The sequence below is a fragment of the Bufo gargarizans genome, chromosome 3 (genome assembly GCF_014858855.1).
Source record: "Bufo gargarizans isolate SCDJY-AF-19 chromosome 3, ASM1485885v1, whole genome shotgun sequence".
NCBI classification, from domain to species: Eukaryota; Metazoa; Chordata; class Amphibia; order Anura; family Bufonidae; genus Bufo; species Bufo gargarizans.
In genome coordinates this window covers 186,691,469-186,711,277 of record NC_058082.1, presented here as the reverse complement: position 1 = coordinate 186,711,277, position 19,809 = coordinate 186,691,469, and the positions used below count along the sequence as shown (strand labels likewise).

Genomic DNA, 19,809 nt, shown 5'->3' with positions numbered 1-19,809 from the left:
CCACGTGGGGAGAAGGTGACCCCTGATCAGAGTTTAGGGTAACCCGACTGAGCCCAGGATCCAGTCACTGCATGCAGACCAGCCAGGCCGATGGCACAGCAACCCCCAGCCACCGCAGGAGCAGAAGCAACCCATGGAGAGGGATGGAGGGCAGGGGGACCCACCGCAACAAGATAATACGTCCCATCAATGATGCATGCAGGGGGGCACTGTGAAGATGGGGAAGGACATCTTGTCCTCCCACAGGAAATTCCCTGCAGGACCAGGACTGGACAGTGAAGGGCAGACCTCTAGAAGGCCATGAGGGAGGCAACACACCTAGAAAAAAAAAACGGGAAGCAAAAACAAAAAAAGGCGGGAAAGAGTGCAGCCTAGTCCCGGCAGAAGCCGGGGGCTAGAGTAGATTGTGTAGCCTAAAATGAGACACCCCCGGCAGACTGATGCTGCAGGGTGCTGGGAAACTGAAAAAAAGCTCCAAAAGGCTACATAAAAGGGTATGCACGGAAAGGGGGTCAAAGCGACCCCCATTGGTGAGAAAAAATGATCCAATAGAACCCCTGGATGGCAGGGAAAATGAGGGAACTGGCGTGGCCTAGTCCAGGCACAAGCCGGGAACTAGAGTAATTAGGAGGCCGATGAAGGGAACCCCGATGGAGTATGGATGGATGGGAGGGAAGGAGTCCGTAACTAGGGTAGGGAGCATACTCACCATCTGGAGTGTTCGGTAAACTCGCACTAGAGTGGGATTACCGGTACTCCACTGCGGATGCAGTAATGGGGGACTGGGTGACTGACGAGGTACCAAGGTACGCGCCCGCAGGGGGGTGCTACTAAAGTGGACCTCCACGATAAAACCTGCACCTGTAAATTGAAGAGAAGAGGAAAAAAAAGTTGCAGCAAGACCTGCAGGAGAAAAGCAGGTCTTGTTTGCCTCTTATGGACACTAGACTAAAACAGTATAGCCTAGTGTCTCTGGAGAGGTGATAGCCCACCTGGGCGGTGCCAACCTTTTTCATATCTAGTGTCGCCTCCTAGTGGTAGCTGGGTGTATACCCATGGTGCTGTGTCCCCCAATGACATTAACGAGAAAGACTTTTAAAGGTCCTTTAAAAGGGTTTTCTGAGATGAATTTTTTACTGATGACTTATTCTCTGGCTAGGTCATCAGTATCTTATCGGTGGAGGTCCAACACCAAGCACCCCCACTGATCAGCTGTTTTGAGAAGGCATTCCTGTGAGTGCCCCAGCTTTCTCTGTGCTCACCAAGCACAGCGCCATACATTGAATAGAGGTTATGCTTAGTATCGTGCTCAGCCCCATCCCTAGGCCACATGACCGATAAACGTGACGTCACTGGCCTAGGAAAAAACAGAGCGGACGTAGGACGTAGTGCTCACAGGAGCGCCGCTTCTTTCTCAAACGGCTGATTGGCGGGGTCCTGGGAGTCGGACTCCCACCGATCAGATACTGATGACCTTTTCTGAGGATAGGTCATCAGTAAGAATATCTCGGAAAACCCCTTTAACTTATCAGCATCTAGTACCGCGAGGACAGCAGTGAGTCTCCCCTCTCCGTTCCCTTCCTGACACTCCCCCAATGGGCCACTACGCTTTTAGATTGGTGGCACTGGCCTGCTGCGTCAGTGAGGAGGTAGGGACGCTCTCCCTCTTTCTCCACTTATAGTGACTGATACTAAGTTGTGCAATGGCGCTTCATAGTACAGCAAAAATGCCAATCCTGGTATCATATCAAACCGGGTAAAGTATCGGTGCAACCTTACCTTGGACACAGATCTAATGTACTACTTTCACCCACAGGGGAGGATTTCAGTATCAGATGGAGGGACACCGCCACCTGCAGATCATTCCCTTCTATCACAGCACGACACACATACCTGTATACAATGATACTTTACATAGCTTGTAATCTTGGTTTATTAGAGTATTTTCAGCTCATTATTTGACAGAGGTAATGAAAGTGGTTGGGGACATTTGCTACAAGCAGTGAAATCTTACAGAATTTGTTTGTGGTGGAGATAAAATCAATAATACAGTACGAAAAAATAAAAAACATTTTATGCCCCAGTAACATTAGTGTTTCAGACATCGCACATACAATAGTCACAAGTTGTATAAATAAAACATTTCTATAACATGCACATATAAAAAAAGATGAGAACGCACCTTCATCTAGATTTACTTTAGTGGTAAAAATCAGTCCACTACTGCAAACAAATCCGCACCAAAAAGGTTTAGCTTTTGAAATACACAAGGAGCAGTACAGTACACAAGTGTTCAGAGTCCTTGGCTGCTTCTTACTAGAGAGACCCAAAGTAGTGTCCTCAGAGATGCCTGCCCCTACAGCCACAACCACCTCTAGGAGGGGCAGAATCATCCAGGTTAGATCCAGGAACCTGGAAGAAGTGAGCAGCCTGCACCGAGGAGGCAGGCTTATGTATACTTCTTCCCCATAGGGTGGAGGAATCCTTGCAGGCTCTGTGTTGGACCAAAACCTAGCATCCAGATGACATCAAGAGTAATACCGACTTTTGTGTCCTGATGATACCGTTAATGGAAGGGTCACAGATGAAAGAGAAGATACCTCCCAATAAAGACTATGTGATAGGAAAAGTCTATAAAGTATAATCATGGAGAGAGATTGAGACAGGATGACTCCCACAGTGATCACCTGATGAAGAAAAACACTGGCGGTTAGTGCGATGATGCCAGGCTGCTTAGATTTTACAATGGCAGCATTTATTACATTAGGTTATGCCTGCATACAGTCCTACGTGTTTGGAGCTTTCCTATGTTCTTCACCACATCTTTTAATAAACCAAATAGGAGAGGAGTAGATCAGCCCTAGCTTCAAGAATCATGTCTCCAAATGTAGGTGTAGAAGATGAGTACAGTGCAGTGAGGAAGATGAAAACTGTGCTGAAGTAACATAGCATTGCGGTCTTATCCATTACAACTCCATGTGGATTTCTGTGCCAAAACACTGCAGATTTCACCCTCCGTACCGTACACGGTGAAATCTGAAGCCGATATCGGCAAACAAAATTGCTGCGGATTTACAATCCACACCCGGAGTCAAGTTCTGTGCAGATTCTGGGGTGGACACTTTTTTTTTTTTAAATCACATCCACTGCACAACGATGTGGTTTTGCCACACGGAAAGTCCATGAAACATAAGTGGTTTTTTTTGTCCAATTTTCACACAATATATTTTTTTTCTATAGAGAAGTCTATGAAGTCTATGGGAAAAATGCCTGAAAAAAGCCATAACTACAGCATGCTGAATAAAAAATAAATAAAAAAATGCAGTGGTAGGGGGAAATTCATTATTCCCCTATGCTTGTTTTTGACATAGAAAAGTTGCTAATCCACGGGATTTGACTTTTCAATGCTATGGCAACTATTCTGGTTGCAACTGGTATTTTATGCCACCCTCACCAATTTTATTTTTATTTTAAATGGGGAGGGGGCGAGGTTGGAGTGTAAGCAGTTTCTGGCGTGAATAATCTCAGAAAATCTACGTCAGCTCCAAGCTGCCATAGATTTCCTTCTGGCAGACATGTCATTTATGAAAAGGACTGCGCCTCCTGCGGACCCATCAAGACCGGTGAGGCACAAGCCTGCCCTAACAAATCAAAGTTATTGTATTTTGCTAAATTATCTAGTGCTTTGCAAACATCTGGACAACATTTTTCCTGCAAATACAAAGGCCCAGATTTACTAAACCTAAGAATAAGCTTAGACCAGCTCTTTTTGAGCAAGTGTAGAAAGTTACACCAAACTGCACTAGAATTGTGCCAATCTGAGCCACTTTCTAGACAGATTTTAAGTGCAGACACAAGTAAATCTGGGACAAAGTTTAAAAGTGCGCCAGATGTTAGCTGAACGTCTATGGGAATTATAAATTGCAAAACACATATGCATTTTATTGCACTTTGGGGGCGAACTTTGCATTTCTGATCATTTGTACTAAGCAGCATGTTAAAGCAATGGATTTTTTTTTTCAGGTGGATTTTCATCCACTTCTCTAGAAGAATAAAACAAATAGTATGCAGAAAACAGTAAAACAAAGTACCAAAGCAAAATCAGTGTGTGAAGGAAGCCTAATGCACACAGTGTCTGAGACACTTTGTGAATTTACAGTGGAAAAATATAATGAGGCTCCACAATGTCCATCACCCAACAATTCCCTAAAACCAGTTTTTAAAGTGACTCTGCAAAAAAAAAAAAACTTGTTGATACATTATAGCGACAAATTAAAGGCTCTGAACTGTGGGTGTCCAAATGCTGAGACCCCATCCAACTGATGGAACGAGGAGAGGGAAGCCCTCACATAGCATGCTCTCTCTCCTCGTGGCAGGAGACAGACTCAAGAGAAAGTCCATGGGGCCACCTCGATTCTGTGACCTACAGTAAAGGCGAGTGCTGCTCTCTCCTCGTTCTAGCAATTGTGGGGGCCTCCATACTGGGACTCCTACCGTTAAAAACTTTTGATATGTCACCATGATGTGTCAAGGTTTTTTTTAAAGTACAGTGACACTTTTAATCTCAAATTGTGGTTAAACTTGATGATCTCTATAATATTATTCCAAACTTAAAGGGGTTCTTTACTTTTTTCTTACTGATGATCTATCCTTTCGATCGATCGCTGCAGGTCTGGGTGCTGAGGCCCCCACCAAATCACAAAAATTATTATGTAGAAGTGCTTAGCTGAGTGCTGTGCCTCTCTATTAGGTCTGGCACTGCTCAGCTATCTAAGCAAGTGTTGTACATTGCCCACCACGCCCTTGGCACCATGCTCTTGGAGGAGGGCAAAGCAGAAGCAAACAGAGACAATGGGACATAAGGCTTAGGTAAGTGCTACTGCATTTGTTTTAGCGACTGGTGGGGGGGGTCTCTCCTGACACTTCAAAGGTTTGTTAAAATTCTACGTACCCATTAAGATGAGCAAAGACAAAAAAACAGTGCTTACCTTTTCTCTTTGATACTCTCTAAACAAGTAAGAGAGGGCAACGAAACACGGGTGGCACAAGAACCATAATAAACAACCCTGGAAAAAAACACAGCAATTTGATTCAGTTCTAACTCACCATACTTACAGAATAAAACTCCAAGTCTAGAGTAACAGCAAGGCCACCTCAACCATCTTCCTACTGAGTTTGCATTGTGGTAATCCCAGTTTCGACACTAATGTTACACAGCCATAAACCGGGAATTTTTCAGGCTTCGGCTACTTTCACACTCATAGACGGATCTGTTCAGATAATACAACTGTCTGCATCTGTTCAGGACAGATCCGTTTGTATTATCTTTTACATAGCCAAGACGGATCCGTCTTGAACACCACTGAAAGTCAATGGAGGAGGGATCCATTTTCTATTGTGCCAGATTGTGTCAGTGAAAACGGATCCGTCCCCATTGACTTACATTGTGTGTCAGAACGGATCCGTTTGGCTCAGTTTCATCAGACGGACACCAAAACGTTGCTTGTGAGAGCCCTGAACGGATCTCACAAACGGAAAGCCAAAGCGCGAGTGTGAAAGTAGACTAAGACACCAAGCAATGTCGCCTGTAAGTTTCCAGAAACAACTGTATTGTATGCGAAGGTAACAAACCAATCATGAAGCATAAGGTTCATTGCGAGACACGTACCTTGGCAAACGTGATGTAGAACTGTCGCTTCATTGTGCTCCTCTCAACTGTGATAATCTGGTACAGACCACATGCCAATGATGCAGCCAAGCAAACCTTCATGACAATGAGGAGTATGCCAGCCAAGCTTTGATGAGCATGATAACTGTGGTGATTGGTGTCTTCAAACTGTTCCCAAACAAGTAAAATAACCTGCAATAAAACACACACATATAACACATGTATAACTTCACCTGTAGCATACGTGGACTGGAGGCTCTGTTACATACAGATATCAGTTGGTGAAAAACCTCTATTGCTTGTGACAACGGCTCGTAAAGGGCGTGGTCACATTAGGACGACCCCCTTTCATAAGCCTCGCTTGGGATACTTCTGAATGATCACAGAGGGGACCCATTATGTACCATTACAATGGGCATCATGTAGTAACGCATCTCCTCGGGAGTGGTACATATGGCTGGCCGCAACTTCAAGCAGCCATCAAATTGGATTGCCAGGCTAGCTACATTGAAGAACGAATTTGTCTTCACAAGACAAGCCCTTTATAAAACTCTGGGGTCATTAGTCAAGTGACACAGCATTAGGGTGTGTCACAAGAACAATGCATAAATCATTCCATCACAAATAATACCGCCCAAGGCAGGTTACACTGCTTAAATACTGCAGAGGTCAGGATCGTATTAAAACAGAATTCTGTAATAGAGTAGTTGACAACCCCATTAAATATGATTTCAGCACATTACCAAATAATCATCCATCACTTTGTAGGGGTTGACTGTCTAAAGCAGGCATGCTCAACCTGCGGCCCTCCAGCTGTTGCAAAACTAAAACTCCCAGCATGTCTGAACAGCCTACAGCTATCAGCTTACAGCAGGGTATTGTGGGAGTTGTAGTTTTACAACAGCTGGAGGCCCCAGGTTGAGCATGCCTGGTCTAAAGTAATATGGCAAACACACAGACCTGAGCAATGACAGCAATCACAGCGATTCCTGTAGAAGTGGGTGTAGAATCCCACTGAAGAGGCCTCCCCTGAGATTTCTTCATTCTGCTGAGAGTCCAACCTACACACAGGCTGAGGAGCAAGTATAACATCTGTACCTCGGAGGCTATGTCACATACTAGAACAGAGAAATAGAAAGACGTGAAAGAGGTGCTATGTTGTATTCGGCATCTTAATAGGAAATATGTAAAATTGTGATATATATATATATATATATATATATATATATATATATATACAGACGTGGACAAAATTGTTGGTACCCTTTGGTCAATGAAAGAAAAAGTCACAATGGTCACAGAAATAACTTTAATCTGACAAAAGTAATAATAAATTAAAATTCTATAAATGTTAACCAATGAAAGTCAGACATTGTTTTTCAACCATGCTTCAACAGAATTATGTAAAAAAATAAACTCATGAAACAGGCATGGACAAAAATGATGGTACCCCTAGAAAACACAGAACATAATGTGACCAAAGGGACATGTTAATTCAAGGTGTGTCCACTAATTAGCATCACAGGTGTCTACAACCTTGTAATCAGCCATTGGGCCTATATATATGGCTCCAGGTAATCACTGTGTTGTTTGGTGATATGGTGTGTACCACACTCGACATGGACCAGAGGAAGCAAAGGAAAGAGCTGTCTCAAGAGATCAGAAAGAAAATTATAGACAAGCATGTTAAAGGTAAAGGCTATAAGACCATCTCCAAGCAACTAGATGTTCCTGTGAGTACAGTTGCACATATTATTCATAAGTTTAAGATCCATGGGACTGTAGCCAACCTCCCTGGACGTGGCCGCAGGAGGAAAATTGATGACAAATCTAAGAGACGGATAATCCGAATGGTAACAAAAGAGCCTAGAAAGACTTCTAAAGAGATTCAAGGTGAACTTCATGCTCAAGGAACATCAGTGTCAGATCGCACCATCCGTCGTTGTTTGAGCCAAAGTGGACTACATGGGAGACGACCAAGGAGGACACCATTGTTGAAAACGAATCATAAAAAAGCAAGACTGGAATATGCCAAACTACATGTTGACAAGCCACAAAGCTTCTGGGAGAATGTCCTGTGGACAGATGAGACAAAAATCGAAGTTTTTGCCAAGGCACATCAGCTGTATGTTCACAGACGAAAAAATGAAGCATATCAAGAAAAGAACACTGTCCCTACTGTGAAACATGGAGGAGGCTCTGTTATGTTCTGGGGCTGCTTTGCTGCGTCTGGCACAGGGTGTCTTGAATCTGTGCAGGGTACAATGAAATCTCAAGACTATCAAGGAATTCTAGAGAGAAATGTACTAGCCAGTGTCAGAAAGCTTGGTCTCAGTCGCAGGTCATGGGTCTTGCAACAGGACAATGACCCAAAACACACCGCTAAAAACACCCAAGAATGGCTAAGAGGAAAAAATTGGACTATTCTAAAGTGGCCTTCTATGAGCCCTGACCTCAATCCTATTGAGCATCTTTGGAAGGAGCTGAAACATGCAGTCTGGAAAAGGCACCCTTCAAACCGGACACAACTGGAGCAGTTTGCTCATGAGGAGTGGGCCAAAATACCTGCTGAGAGGTGCAGATGTCTCATTGACAGTTACAGGAAGCGTTTGATTGCAGTGATTGCCTCAAAAGGTTGCGCAACAAAATATTAAGTTAGGGGTACCATCATTTTTGTCCATGCCTGTTTCATGAGTTTATTTTTTTACATAATTCTGTTGAAGCATGGTTGAAAAACAATGTCTGACTTTCATTGGTTAACATTTATAGAATTTTAATTTATTATTACTTTTGTCAGATTAAAGTTATTTCTGTGACCATTGTGACTTTTTCTTTCATTGACCAAAGGGTACCAACAATTTTGTCCACGTCTGTATATATATATATTTGAAAAAATGGGCAGCACTCCAAGTAGTAAAAAATACAAAAGTCTATATTTACCCCAGTGGGACATGCGACGTTTCGGCTCTAGACAGGAGCCTTCCTCAAGCAGTGTACAGAGACAAAATGCCAAGAATATATAGCAACATACTCATTTATTAAAATTGGCAAAACAAGTGCAATTAATTCATAATAATTAATACTTAACAAAACAAGTGCAATTCATAATAATAAATCTCACAAAATGTAAATATGACAATATAATTCATGTTGAATATAACCCCTATTGTATATATTTCCCTAATGATGTGTTCATAATTACATGTAGTGAAAGAAAAACTCCCATACAATATTAAACACAATAAAGATCGTGATCAATTTCATGTGAAAATAATAATCACTAAGTGCGAGGTGCTTACTAGGAGGCATTGCGAGCAGAGGATGGAGGAGGAGTAAGAGGGTGGCTGCCATCCAAGATACCGCATGTTGCTCGGCGTGTCTGGAGCATCTCTGCGCATGTCAGGATGACATCCATGAATCACTTCCGGTCATAGCGCGACTGCGCATTGTAACTCCGACACTGTGTCCACCATATTTAACGAGGGAACCAGACGTTAAATATGGTGGACGCAGTGTCGGAGTTACAATGCGCAGTCGCGCTATGACCGGAAGTGATTCATGGATGTCATCCTGACATGCGCAGAGATGCTCCAGACACGCCGAGCAACATGCGGTATCTTGGATGGCAGCCACCCTCTTACTCCTCCTCCATCCTCTGCTCGCAATGCCTCCTAGTAAGCACCTCGCACTTAGTGATTATTATTTTCACATGAAATTGATCACGATCTTTATTGTGTTTAATATTGTATGGGAGTTTTTCTTTCACTACATGTAATTATGAACACATCATTAGGGAAATATATACAATAGGGGTTATATTCAACATGAATTATATTGTCATATTTACATTTTGTGAGATTTATTATGAATTATTATGAATTAATTGCACTTGTTTTGCCAATTTTAATGAATGAGTATGTTGCTATATATTCTTGGCATTTTGTCTCTGTACACTGCTTGAGGAAAGCTCCTGTCTTTTTACTACTTGGAGTGCTGCCCATTTTTTCTATTTTGTATTTTTGGATTGGCCTTGATCCGTGTTGGGCTGTTGCACCCACCAGTTTGCATCAGGGACGGTGCTGCCACCGCTTTATATATATATATATATATATATATATATATATATATATATATATAAGAAAAGGAAAAATGATGGCGGCACCAGAAAAAACACAAGGAGGGTGCTAGGTCCAGGGATGTAGCAGCTTACCCCGTCAAATATAGATGAAAAACGGACAGCACTCCAGATAAAAGATAGTGGTGTTTATTCACCCATGTGGATGGCAACATTTCAGCTCATACAAGAGCCTTTTTCAAGTGCTTGAAAAAGGCTCTTGTATGAGCTGAAACGTTGCCATCCACATGGGTGAATAAACACCACTATCTTTTATCTGGAGTGCTGTCCGTTTTATATATATATATATATATATATATATATACACACACACTGTACAATGCATTTGGAAAGTCTTCAGGCCTTTACACTTTCTTATTTTATTAAGCTTTTCCTTTTCAATACATTGGCAAAGATTTTGAACATTTTACCAGTATTATAATACTCACATTCTGCCAAACTGCCAATGAAAGGGGCTCCTTTGCCATCTTTGGCATACCTGAGAAAGAGGAACGAATGTAAATACAACATAATAAATACCACAGCAAACTAAGTTAAAAAAAAAATGACATAGAATATTTACCATGAGAAATGTAGGTAGTTTGCCAAGGCAGATACTACCTGCAGCAATAGTGCGTTTGATAGCACCTTGAGGACAGTGTGCATGGGCCCACCTTTCTTAATGGTCTGCCACAAGGCCTGGATGTATATACAAGCAGCCACAAAATACACAAGCACCAGCAGGAAAAAGAACTCATGGAGACCTGCAGAAGAGAAAAAACACATATTTTGGGATGATAATGGTAACGACAATAGTCACAAGTAATGATCACCATGTATATTTTACCAATCCAGACCAGGAGCCCATAGAAAAATCTGAATATAAGGCCATGAATGAACCTTCTTCTCCTTACAGAAAGATGTGCTGAGCCAAGAAATGACACAGTCATGTGACTGTCTTGTGAGCGCAGGAATGCGATGTTACAAGAGTTATTTCATAAGGTGACTGGGACCGGGTATGGGGAATGCGTGATAAATGGGCAAATACTGATATACTCTCTAATATGCATACCCAAAAAACCATATTAAAGTGGTTGGATCATGAGAAGCTTTTTTCAGAAGACGGCGCAGACAGACACCTTCCTTCTAGCAGCTATGTTATACTACTTCCATGTAATACAAAAATGACTTGAATGGCTCTCCACTCTTGGTCATAGATGGGGGTCCTGTGAGAGAGACTCCTACGACGGCCCCAACAGAAAGTTCTCTTTCTACTGGAGAACTAATTTGCATACCTTTTCCCAGTGAGCACTGCCTGCAAGACTCCCTACTCCTACTGGTGGTCTCCAAAATGAGAAACAGTAAGTCGTCTCACTGGCTACTTTCACACTTGCGTTCGGAGTGGATCCGTCTGGTATTTGTACAGACGGATCCGCTCCTATAATGCAAACGATGGTATCCGTTCAGACAGAACCGTCTGCATTATATTTTACTAAAAAAGTCTAAGTACAATTTGTATTCAGACAGATCTGTCCAGACTTTACATTGAAAGTCAAGGGGGACGGATCCGTTTAAAAAATGCACCATATTGTGTCACCTTTGAATGGATCCGCCCCCATTAACTTCCATTGTAACTCTGGACGGGTCCATTTGCCTCCGCACGGCCAGGCGGCCCCCTGAACGCTGCAAGCAGAGTTCGGGTGTCCGCCTGCTGAGCGGAGCGGAGGCCAAACGCTGCCAGACTGATGCATTCTAAGCGGATCCGCATCCACTCAGAATGCATTAGGGCTGGACGGATCAGTTCGGGCCGCTTCTGAGAGCCTTCAAACAGAACTCACAAGCGGAGCCCCGAACACTAATGTGAAAGTAGCCTTAACCAGCCAGCACCCTGCTCTTTACCGACAGGGACAAGAACCAAAAAAAGCAGTTTATTGATGGATCTCTAGTCATGTTTCAAGGCTCTTTAAAGGGAATCTGTCATCACCTTTAGGCTGCCCTCACTAAGGGCAGCATAGAGTAGTGACAGGCATGCCGATCTCAGCAGTCTGTATGGCTAGAAGACAGGGTGAGCAGAAGCTCATGGACAAGCTGGACTCTTTTCTGTGACTTCTCCAGAATGTTCTGTAAGGGTTAAACCATAAGTTCTCCACAACCACCTAACAGTGTTACATAAATGTCAGACCGCTGAAATCAGCGTGTCTGTCACAACTTTACACTGCTGTCACTGTGGGCAGCATAAAGTTGATGACCGGTTCCCCTTGACTCATAGGGCAGCTACCAATGAGTGGCTTTAGAAAGACCGTTTCCTTCATTCTCGAGGAGAGATAATTACCATACCTATTTCAGGGAGCCATGCCTGTAAGACTGCCATGTCAAGTGGTGGTCTCCACAAGGTGAAACAGCACCCCTCATCCCTTTTAAAGGTAGTGTGACACCTCCAAAATCTATTTTAAAGTAAGCACACCACCATGTAGGAGTGAGACCTTTACAATAACTATACCTTTTTGATAATCTGGTCCTCTAATCCAGATAAATATTTCCTTTTATTTTTATGCAGATAAGGTTTTTGGTGAACTGGAGGGGGAAGGAGCTCCACTTGGTACCTGTCATCCCCTGAGTCACCACAACCGGCTCTAAAATCATACAAGAGCGGGCAAGATCTGGATGGCCTTAATGGCAGAGCTAGGGCTGAAACGATTACTCGATTTAATCGAGTAATTCGACACAAAAAAAATAAAAAATCATTGATGCAACTTTTTTGCATCAAGGATTCGTTTGTGTCATGTGACCATGGAGCGGGAGTGAAGCACTTGCTATTACTTACCGCTCCGTGGTCACCCGCCGGCCCGCTGCACTTTCTTCCTGACACATCGTCAGGTCATAGTGCACGTAAGCGCACACTATGTCCCGACGGTGTGTGAGGTCATGACGTCAGTACAGCGCGCAGAGAAGAAGATGGAGGAGCTTTGGAGAAAAGTAAGTACTGTCACTGGGGACATGGCTAGGAGGGGGAGATGGTGGCACTGGGGGGCAGTTGGTGGCAGTTGGCACTAGGGGGCAAGCTGAAGGCACTGGGGGTGAGGAAGAGCTGAAGGCACTGGGGGTGAGGAAGAGCTGAAGGCACTGGGGGTGAGGAAGAGCTGAAGGCACTGGGGGTGAGGAAGAGCTGAAGGCACTGGGGGTGAGGAAGAGCTGAAGGCACTGGGGGTGAGGAAGAGCTGAAGGCACTGGGGGATAGTGGAGCTGATAGGACTGAGGGGGCAGCTGATGGCACCGGGGGGGGGGGGAGAACTGATGCACTTGGGCTGATCACACAGGGGGGAACGAAGGGTGTTGGGGACGGATGAGTTTTAAAACAGTCTTAATTCATGTTTTCTTATTAGATTACTATAGAATCGATAGAATACTCGATTTCTAAAATAATCATTTACTGCAGCCCTAGGCAGAGCAATGCTGCAATGAAAACTTCATTCATTATATAACTATAAAAAGAAGCATTTCTCAGGATTAGAGGACCAGATTATCACAAGAAAGATATAGTTTGTAACCAATTTTGGAGATGACAGGCTTATTTTAAAGGGGTTATCCAAGACTATAAAATGCTCCCCCATATGCCTGGCCCCTCACAATGAATATACTTACCTGGCTCCCTGTACCGCACTGCCGTTGCTGCTTCTCCCCGTGCGCAAACATCTGGTGTCGGGGGGGGGGGGGGGGGGGGGGGGGGGGGGCAGCCAATGGCAGGCGGTGAGGGGACAAGCCTCCCTAGCGTCACCCGCGATGCTAGGGAGGCTTGTCCCCGTCTCTGCTATTGGCTGCTCCCCCCCCCGACACCGGATGTTTTCATCCGCGCACGGGGAGAAGCAGCAGTGTGGGACAAGGAGCGGTACAGGGAGCCAGGTAAGTATATTCACTGTGAGGGGCCAGGCATATGGGGGAGCATTTTATAGTCTTAGATAACCCCTTTAACAACGTGGAATGTGTTTGTTATTGGACAATTCATTATATTGGACCAGAGTCACTGTTTTTTTTTTGCCTGGTAAAGTACATTAGGTATAAATTCTCTGGTACAAGCTACTGTATTTTCTGTGTATCGCCCAACTAAAGTCAGAAATCCTAAACTGGTCCGTCACATAGAAATGACAGGTTATAAGAAAGCCAATGCATGTCGACACTTACCGGACTCATCTGCCCCAAAATGATCAAAAGGATTCCCTGCTGCATCAGGATTCAGCAAAGTGACTTGAAACGTGATCTCGTCTGTCCTGGGGTCCTCATAGCTCATGAGACAGGTGTATTTGTCCACATATATGGCATACCATGCCGCAGGAGAGATGATCTGTGGCAGAGTGTAGTTATATTCAGTTTGGTTCAAAGGAACTGGAAATAAGAAGTGTAACATATAAGCAGACATTCTCATTTAGTGGCTATAGTAAAGTCCTTTAATTTGGCAGCCCTGGGATGTAGGGGATTTGCAAATGTTCTACATTAGCAGATGGGAAAGAGTATGACAATCACTGGTACGGGAGAGCACATTTAGGAATATTTGATATTGATAACTCAGGACTGGTAGCCAGGCCGATCAGCTGTTTGTATCCTTCCTAGGTCAGCGACGTTACCGTCATTGGTCAAATGTACTGTTGAGCGAACTTGTGTTTTAAGTTCGGCATCTAAAGTTCAGGTTATCGAAGAATCCCGTTATGGATTCCGCTACCACGGACCATAACGGAATTTAGAATCCATAACGGGATTCTTCGATAACCCAAAGCCGAACTTTAGACGCAGAACTTAAAACACAAGTTGACTCGACACTAGTCAAATGGCCCAGAAACAGCTCAGACCTATTTCAGTCTCCAGTGCTGCGAGGAAGCTGCGGCGCTCACCAGAGCACTGTGGTCTCTTCAAACAGCTCTGATATTTATGATAGTTGTCAATATTAAAGACCTGAAAACCCCTTTAATATTAAAGGAGTTATCAGAGACCCCATAAAATTTTGAAGAGACAGAGAGTGTTCTAAAATAACACAAGAAGCCCTCTTGTCCGATCCCTGTGTCGACGTTCTGGTGCTCCCCACCAGTTTCCGATGCTGCAGCAATGATGCCCCCGACTACATCATGTGATATCTGCAGCCAATCGATGGTCTCATCAGTCAGGCAGAGTAGTCAGGGATGTTATCACTGCGGGTCCAGAAGGAAAGGCCGCAATGGGAGACCTGAGCGGCGGAGAATCGGACAGAAGAGTGGTTCGGGATACTTCCTGCCTTTGCCTACTGTACATTTTTTGGAGCCTCAGAAAACCCATTCGAATATGAAGAAAGATGTATAGTTTCACATGATTATCCAGTTCCATGCTGGAAACAAGTGCCAAATTGGCTTGGGGCTCATGCACATAAATGATTTTCATGAGACTGACCCATTATGATCAATGGGTTTATGCATATGGGCATGATCCCCCCCCAAGCCACAACAGTTTTGCGTGAAATTAAAAATTGCATCATGCGTTTTTCATGCAGGACCCATTCAAGTCAATGGGTCTGTGAAAAAACTCAACCACACTGAAGGACGGTCTATTTTTCACTGATGGTTGCTAGATACACTGATGACATCCTCAAGAAAAAAAACTACAAGAACAGATTCACAGAAAACACAGGAGCAAAATGAAAAACGTCAGCTCTTCACTGACAGAACTTGGACATGTTTTAAATTGTCCACCCTGATATATTGATGGCCCAGATATGAATCCGTATCTCAACCCAGCCATCAACACCTAGAGGTCAGAATGTGACGCATATCCCTCACTTCGTAAGGAACTCTTTAAAGGGGTTGTCCACTCCTTTTATATTGGGGTCATTAATATCTGATTGGCGGGGGTCCGACATCCCAAACCCGCACTGTCAGTAGTCCGGAGCTGGTTACTATAGCACGGCTCCTGAGGATAGTAGTACCCCAACAGAAGACGGCACTCTGAGATGAAATATTCTGTATGTATTTGAGGTATCTGTTATAGAAATGGCTTATTATTCCAGAACAATCCCATCCAGGTTTTACAATGTTATCCTGGGCTACATATTGGTTAACCCTTTCAGGACCAGGCCATTATTTATTTTTACTAGCAGTCTACAGAGCGCTGTGTAGCACTGCTACTTACTGCTATATGGGCACTTGCAAAATTTGTATATTGTGTTTTTTCAGTAACAGTATGGTGATATTCAGTCACTATGTGGTGGTAGTATGTGGTCATGGTCTGGCGGTATTTTTTGGCCATTGCATAGTGTATGTTGGACTTGGTATAATGGGTTTTGGTCAGTAACAGTATGATGGTAACATGCATGGTGACAATGGTAACTTCTGGTGGAACCTGGTAACTTTATGTCTGTTATTTGTAGGCTACAAAGTGCTGATTTTCATCATAAAGCGCTGTATATGCGGATACATTGTGCTGCTGAGGCCCTACATCTAAACCTTATGTCCTATGTGGGGCAGAGGAAAGTTATCACAAAAAGATCAGGCAACCTGAAATCCAACATGCCCAACCTTTCTTTGCCCCAACACCTGCAGTCAGGAAAGGGTCACCTATACAGGACATTTTACTCTCTAAAAATAGTCTGAGGCGTATTAAAATGCGCTAAGACTTTTCCCTGCCATTCATGAGCACAATGCGTGCTGTCAGCGGCGCAGCAATACTGCGGGTGCTTGAAACATCCAATAACAAAGCTCTGTACAGCAAGGAGCTGTGTTATTTGTGAGGACGCTGTCTATTGGTCCGTTTGGCTGAGCTGCTGGACCATACAGCGCACCTCTCTAAAGCTGTGGAGGGAGACTCGTCCAGCGGTGCCGCGATCTTCAATGCTGCTAGCGGAGTGGTGGCCTGGCGGGGTAAGCAGCCTCCTGGTGGGCATTAGTGAATGCTGGCCTGTCTGGGGTTTGTAAGTCCCTGAGATGGGTCTGGAGTGAATGCAGAGCAGGCAATTATAGACGAGTGATAAAGTAGAGGGAGGTCTCATACAGTATACTGGGCTTATTCACCATATACTTGAGGAAAGGCAAGGCTGTTATTTACATGGGACTGTATGGTGGAGGAGCTGAAGGTTAGACACTGATGTTATTTACATGGGACTGTATGGTGGAGGAGCTGAAGGGAAGACACTGATGTTATTTACATGGGACTGTACGGTGGAGTAGCTGAAGGGAAGACACTGATGTTATTTACATGGGACTGTATGGTGGAGGAGCTGAAGGGAAGACACTGATGTTATTTACATGGGACTGTATGGTGGAGGAGCTGAAGGGAAGACACTGATGTTATTTACCATGATAAGTGCGGGTCCCACCTCTGAGACCCACACCTACAAGGAGAACGGAGCGGGGAGAGTTGTGGCTGTAGGACCCCGGGGTCTGGCCATCACCAAGCACTCCTCCAATACAAGTGAATTGGAGAACACCGCGCATGCGCGGCCCCCGCTCCCATTCAATTCAATGTGGCTGACAGAAATAGCTAAGCCAGCGTTCGGCTATTTTCGGCGTACCCAAATAAATAATGAGAGGGCGGCTGCGCATGCGCAGTGTGCCTTCCACTTCTTTCCCAGCTCCGTATCAGACAATGGGGGCATATCCTAGCAATCTGTCCCCATTGTGTGTGATGGCAAAACCCCTTTTAACATTATGTATTTTTATTACTGCAGCTTTCGTGCTCCTCCTCGGCTAAAAATACTGCTAAAAAAATGGTAAGAGGAGTAACTTTAATAACCTGGAAAAAATGCGGTGCGACCTCTGGTCAGGACATCTATACGTCTGTTAGATGGTCGGTTGATTTATTTCAATCAGCGGCTCTAATTACTGTATTACACAGGGGAAATCTACAACACTGCTCGCTGGGAGGTGACAACAGCACCCTCTCCTTCTCAGGCCTTTGCTGGGTGCTCCTTTATTTTCCCCTTTCCATCACTGGGATGAATTATACACGAATATTCCAAAATGCTCTGTGGCCCTAAGGCTGGGTTCACACCTGAGCGTTCGTGATGGAGCGCTCTGTATGCACGATTGTACGGACGTTTGCAATCGCGCATACAGAGACAAGCGAACGCCCATTGTCACGCGTTCCCGCTGAAGTCTATGTACGGGAACACGCGACAAGACGCCCCAAAGAAGCTCATGTACTTCTTGGGGCGTCGGGCGTTTTACAGCGCGATCGTACGCGCTGTAAAACGCTCAGTTGAGAACCATTCCCATAGGGAATCATTGGTTCTTGCCTGTTGAGCGTTTTACAGCGCGTAGGAACGCGCTGTAAAACGCTCAGGTGTGAACCCAGCCTAAACGTCGCTGTTATATGTACTATCTCCACTATGTCGTGCTTATTTGATGTCGTACATATTATAAAACTGCGGTCTCGGTTTTGGCACACTTACAGTTTTAGGGTGCTTTCACACTAGCATGTCCCTTGTGGGAATCACGCTCCGTGTGAGAGAGGGATCATGTGTTCTGGACTTAGGAAGCGCACATCATTATGATGATTGATAACACTGTGCCTCTGCCTGACCTTTCTGTAACAGAATCACACTGACAGCTTTATGTCAGGAAGGTCCCACAGAGGCACAGTCTTATCAACCATGATAATGCCATGCGATTCTGTAGTCCAGGCAGCACGATCCCTCTGTCATACGGAGCGTGATTCCCGCAAGGGACACACTTATGTGCCCTTAATGTCACATGTGACCCACCACTAAGGGGCCCAGTGAGCTCCTTCACCCAGGGGCCCACATAACCCTGAAGCCGGCCCAACTCCCTTCGATGATGTCCATATGCCCTACGGCATGAGACAGACCCTATAAGTGTCATATACACAGGAATATTACGTTTGGGAGTGGTTTATTGATAGCCTTAAATGGGATTGGACGCCATCATGGGAGAGCGGGAACACTGCTGCCTCATCCTCCTTGTATCTGTGACTCGTGCCAGGCCATCACTCACAAGTGGCACTGTTAAAGGTATGTTCACACTCAGGAACTCTCTGAACCTGAATTTTTCAAGGAATCCAAGGCTGGCACTGTCATCATTCCAACAACGTGGGCTAATTCCTCCTCCAATCCTGATCATGTGACCTTGGCCTTACAAAGCACCTGGAGGTCTATATCTATACGTACTCGTTATCTGTGCCAGCGCCAGTCTCTCAGGACAGCTGTACTCCTCCAGGCTCCTGTGCATCTTCATCCATTCTTCATCCTGATACAGACACAGCGCAGCATCCTTCCCGACCGCTGCCGCCACATTGCTGATCCGGACCCGCAGCACAGCCTGTTCCCCTAGTCACAGGAGACACGGAAGACGTTCATAGCACATATATAATAGGACACCAGTATCCTTCTTATAGTGTCCCGTCATACAAGGCTGATGTTAACCCTTCCCAAACTGTAAACTGCATTATCCCCCGATACTTTCAGTACATGCCTCCATACAGGTATACACTGACACGGCTTTATATTCTGGAATTGCACTGCCAGCAGTTGTCTATTAGAGATCTCTAACGCCCTCAGGAATAATATGGCAGTGATGAGTGGTGGTAGGGTCATCAGATTGATCTGCACTATATAACCCCCCTGCAAATTAACCCTTCCCTGCCGCTTATTACTAAGGGCTTGTTAGTAAGTGAGCTGCCCATCTACACCAGTTTATAGGTAAACATATGTTCACACCATGCGATAGGGCGCAGTAGGTTACATCACTACTTGCAGCGCCTTTGCTCTCTGTCACCCCAGCACTAGGCCCAGGAGCTGCACAGCATCAGCTGCCACCGTGTACCCACCATGAAATAGGAAGGTGAAGATGTGCTGCCCGCGGCTGTGCCACGCCAGGGCGCTGTCAAAGCTGCCATGCACAGTTTTGGCCCATGCAGTGAGTGGAAGAAGCGACAACAAAGCCAGCAGCCGCCCCAGCATCTCCTCCTATACCCTGCCCGGCGACATGTGCAGCGCCAGCCGCCACATCTGCAGAGGCAATGGGGCGGGCCGTGACGTCACACCGCGCGTCCAATC

The 19,809-nt window shown here is 44.9% G+C and overlaps 1 protein-coding gene across 1 annotated transcript; it reads right to left on the bottom strand.

Moving 5' to 3' along the window:
• Positions 1 to 1,915: 1,915 nt before the first annotated feature.
• On the bottom strand, positions 1,916 to 19,783 carry GPR180 (G protein-coupled receptor 180). The gene is made up of 9 exons (XM_044286094.1): positions 19,581 to 19,783; positions 18,922 to 19,080; positions 13,962 to 14,162; positions 10,366 to 10,546; positions 10,232 to 10,281; positions 6,629 to 6,786; positions 5,669 to 5,860; positions 4,989 to 5,066; positions 1,916 to 2,687 (listed from the first exon to the last, which is right to left on the bottom strand). Exons 1-9 carry the CDS (start codon positions 19,711 to 19,713, stop codon positions 2,529 to 2,531), a joined length of 1,311 nt encoding a protein of 436 aa, XP_044142029.1. The 5' UTR covers positions 19,714 to 19,783; the 3' UTR covers positions 1,916 to 2,528.
• Positions 19,784 to 19,809: the final 26 nt, after the last annotated feature.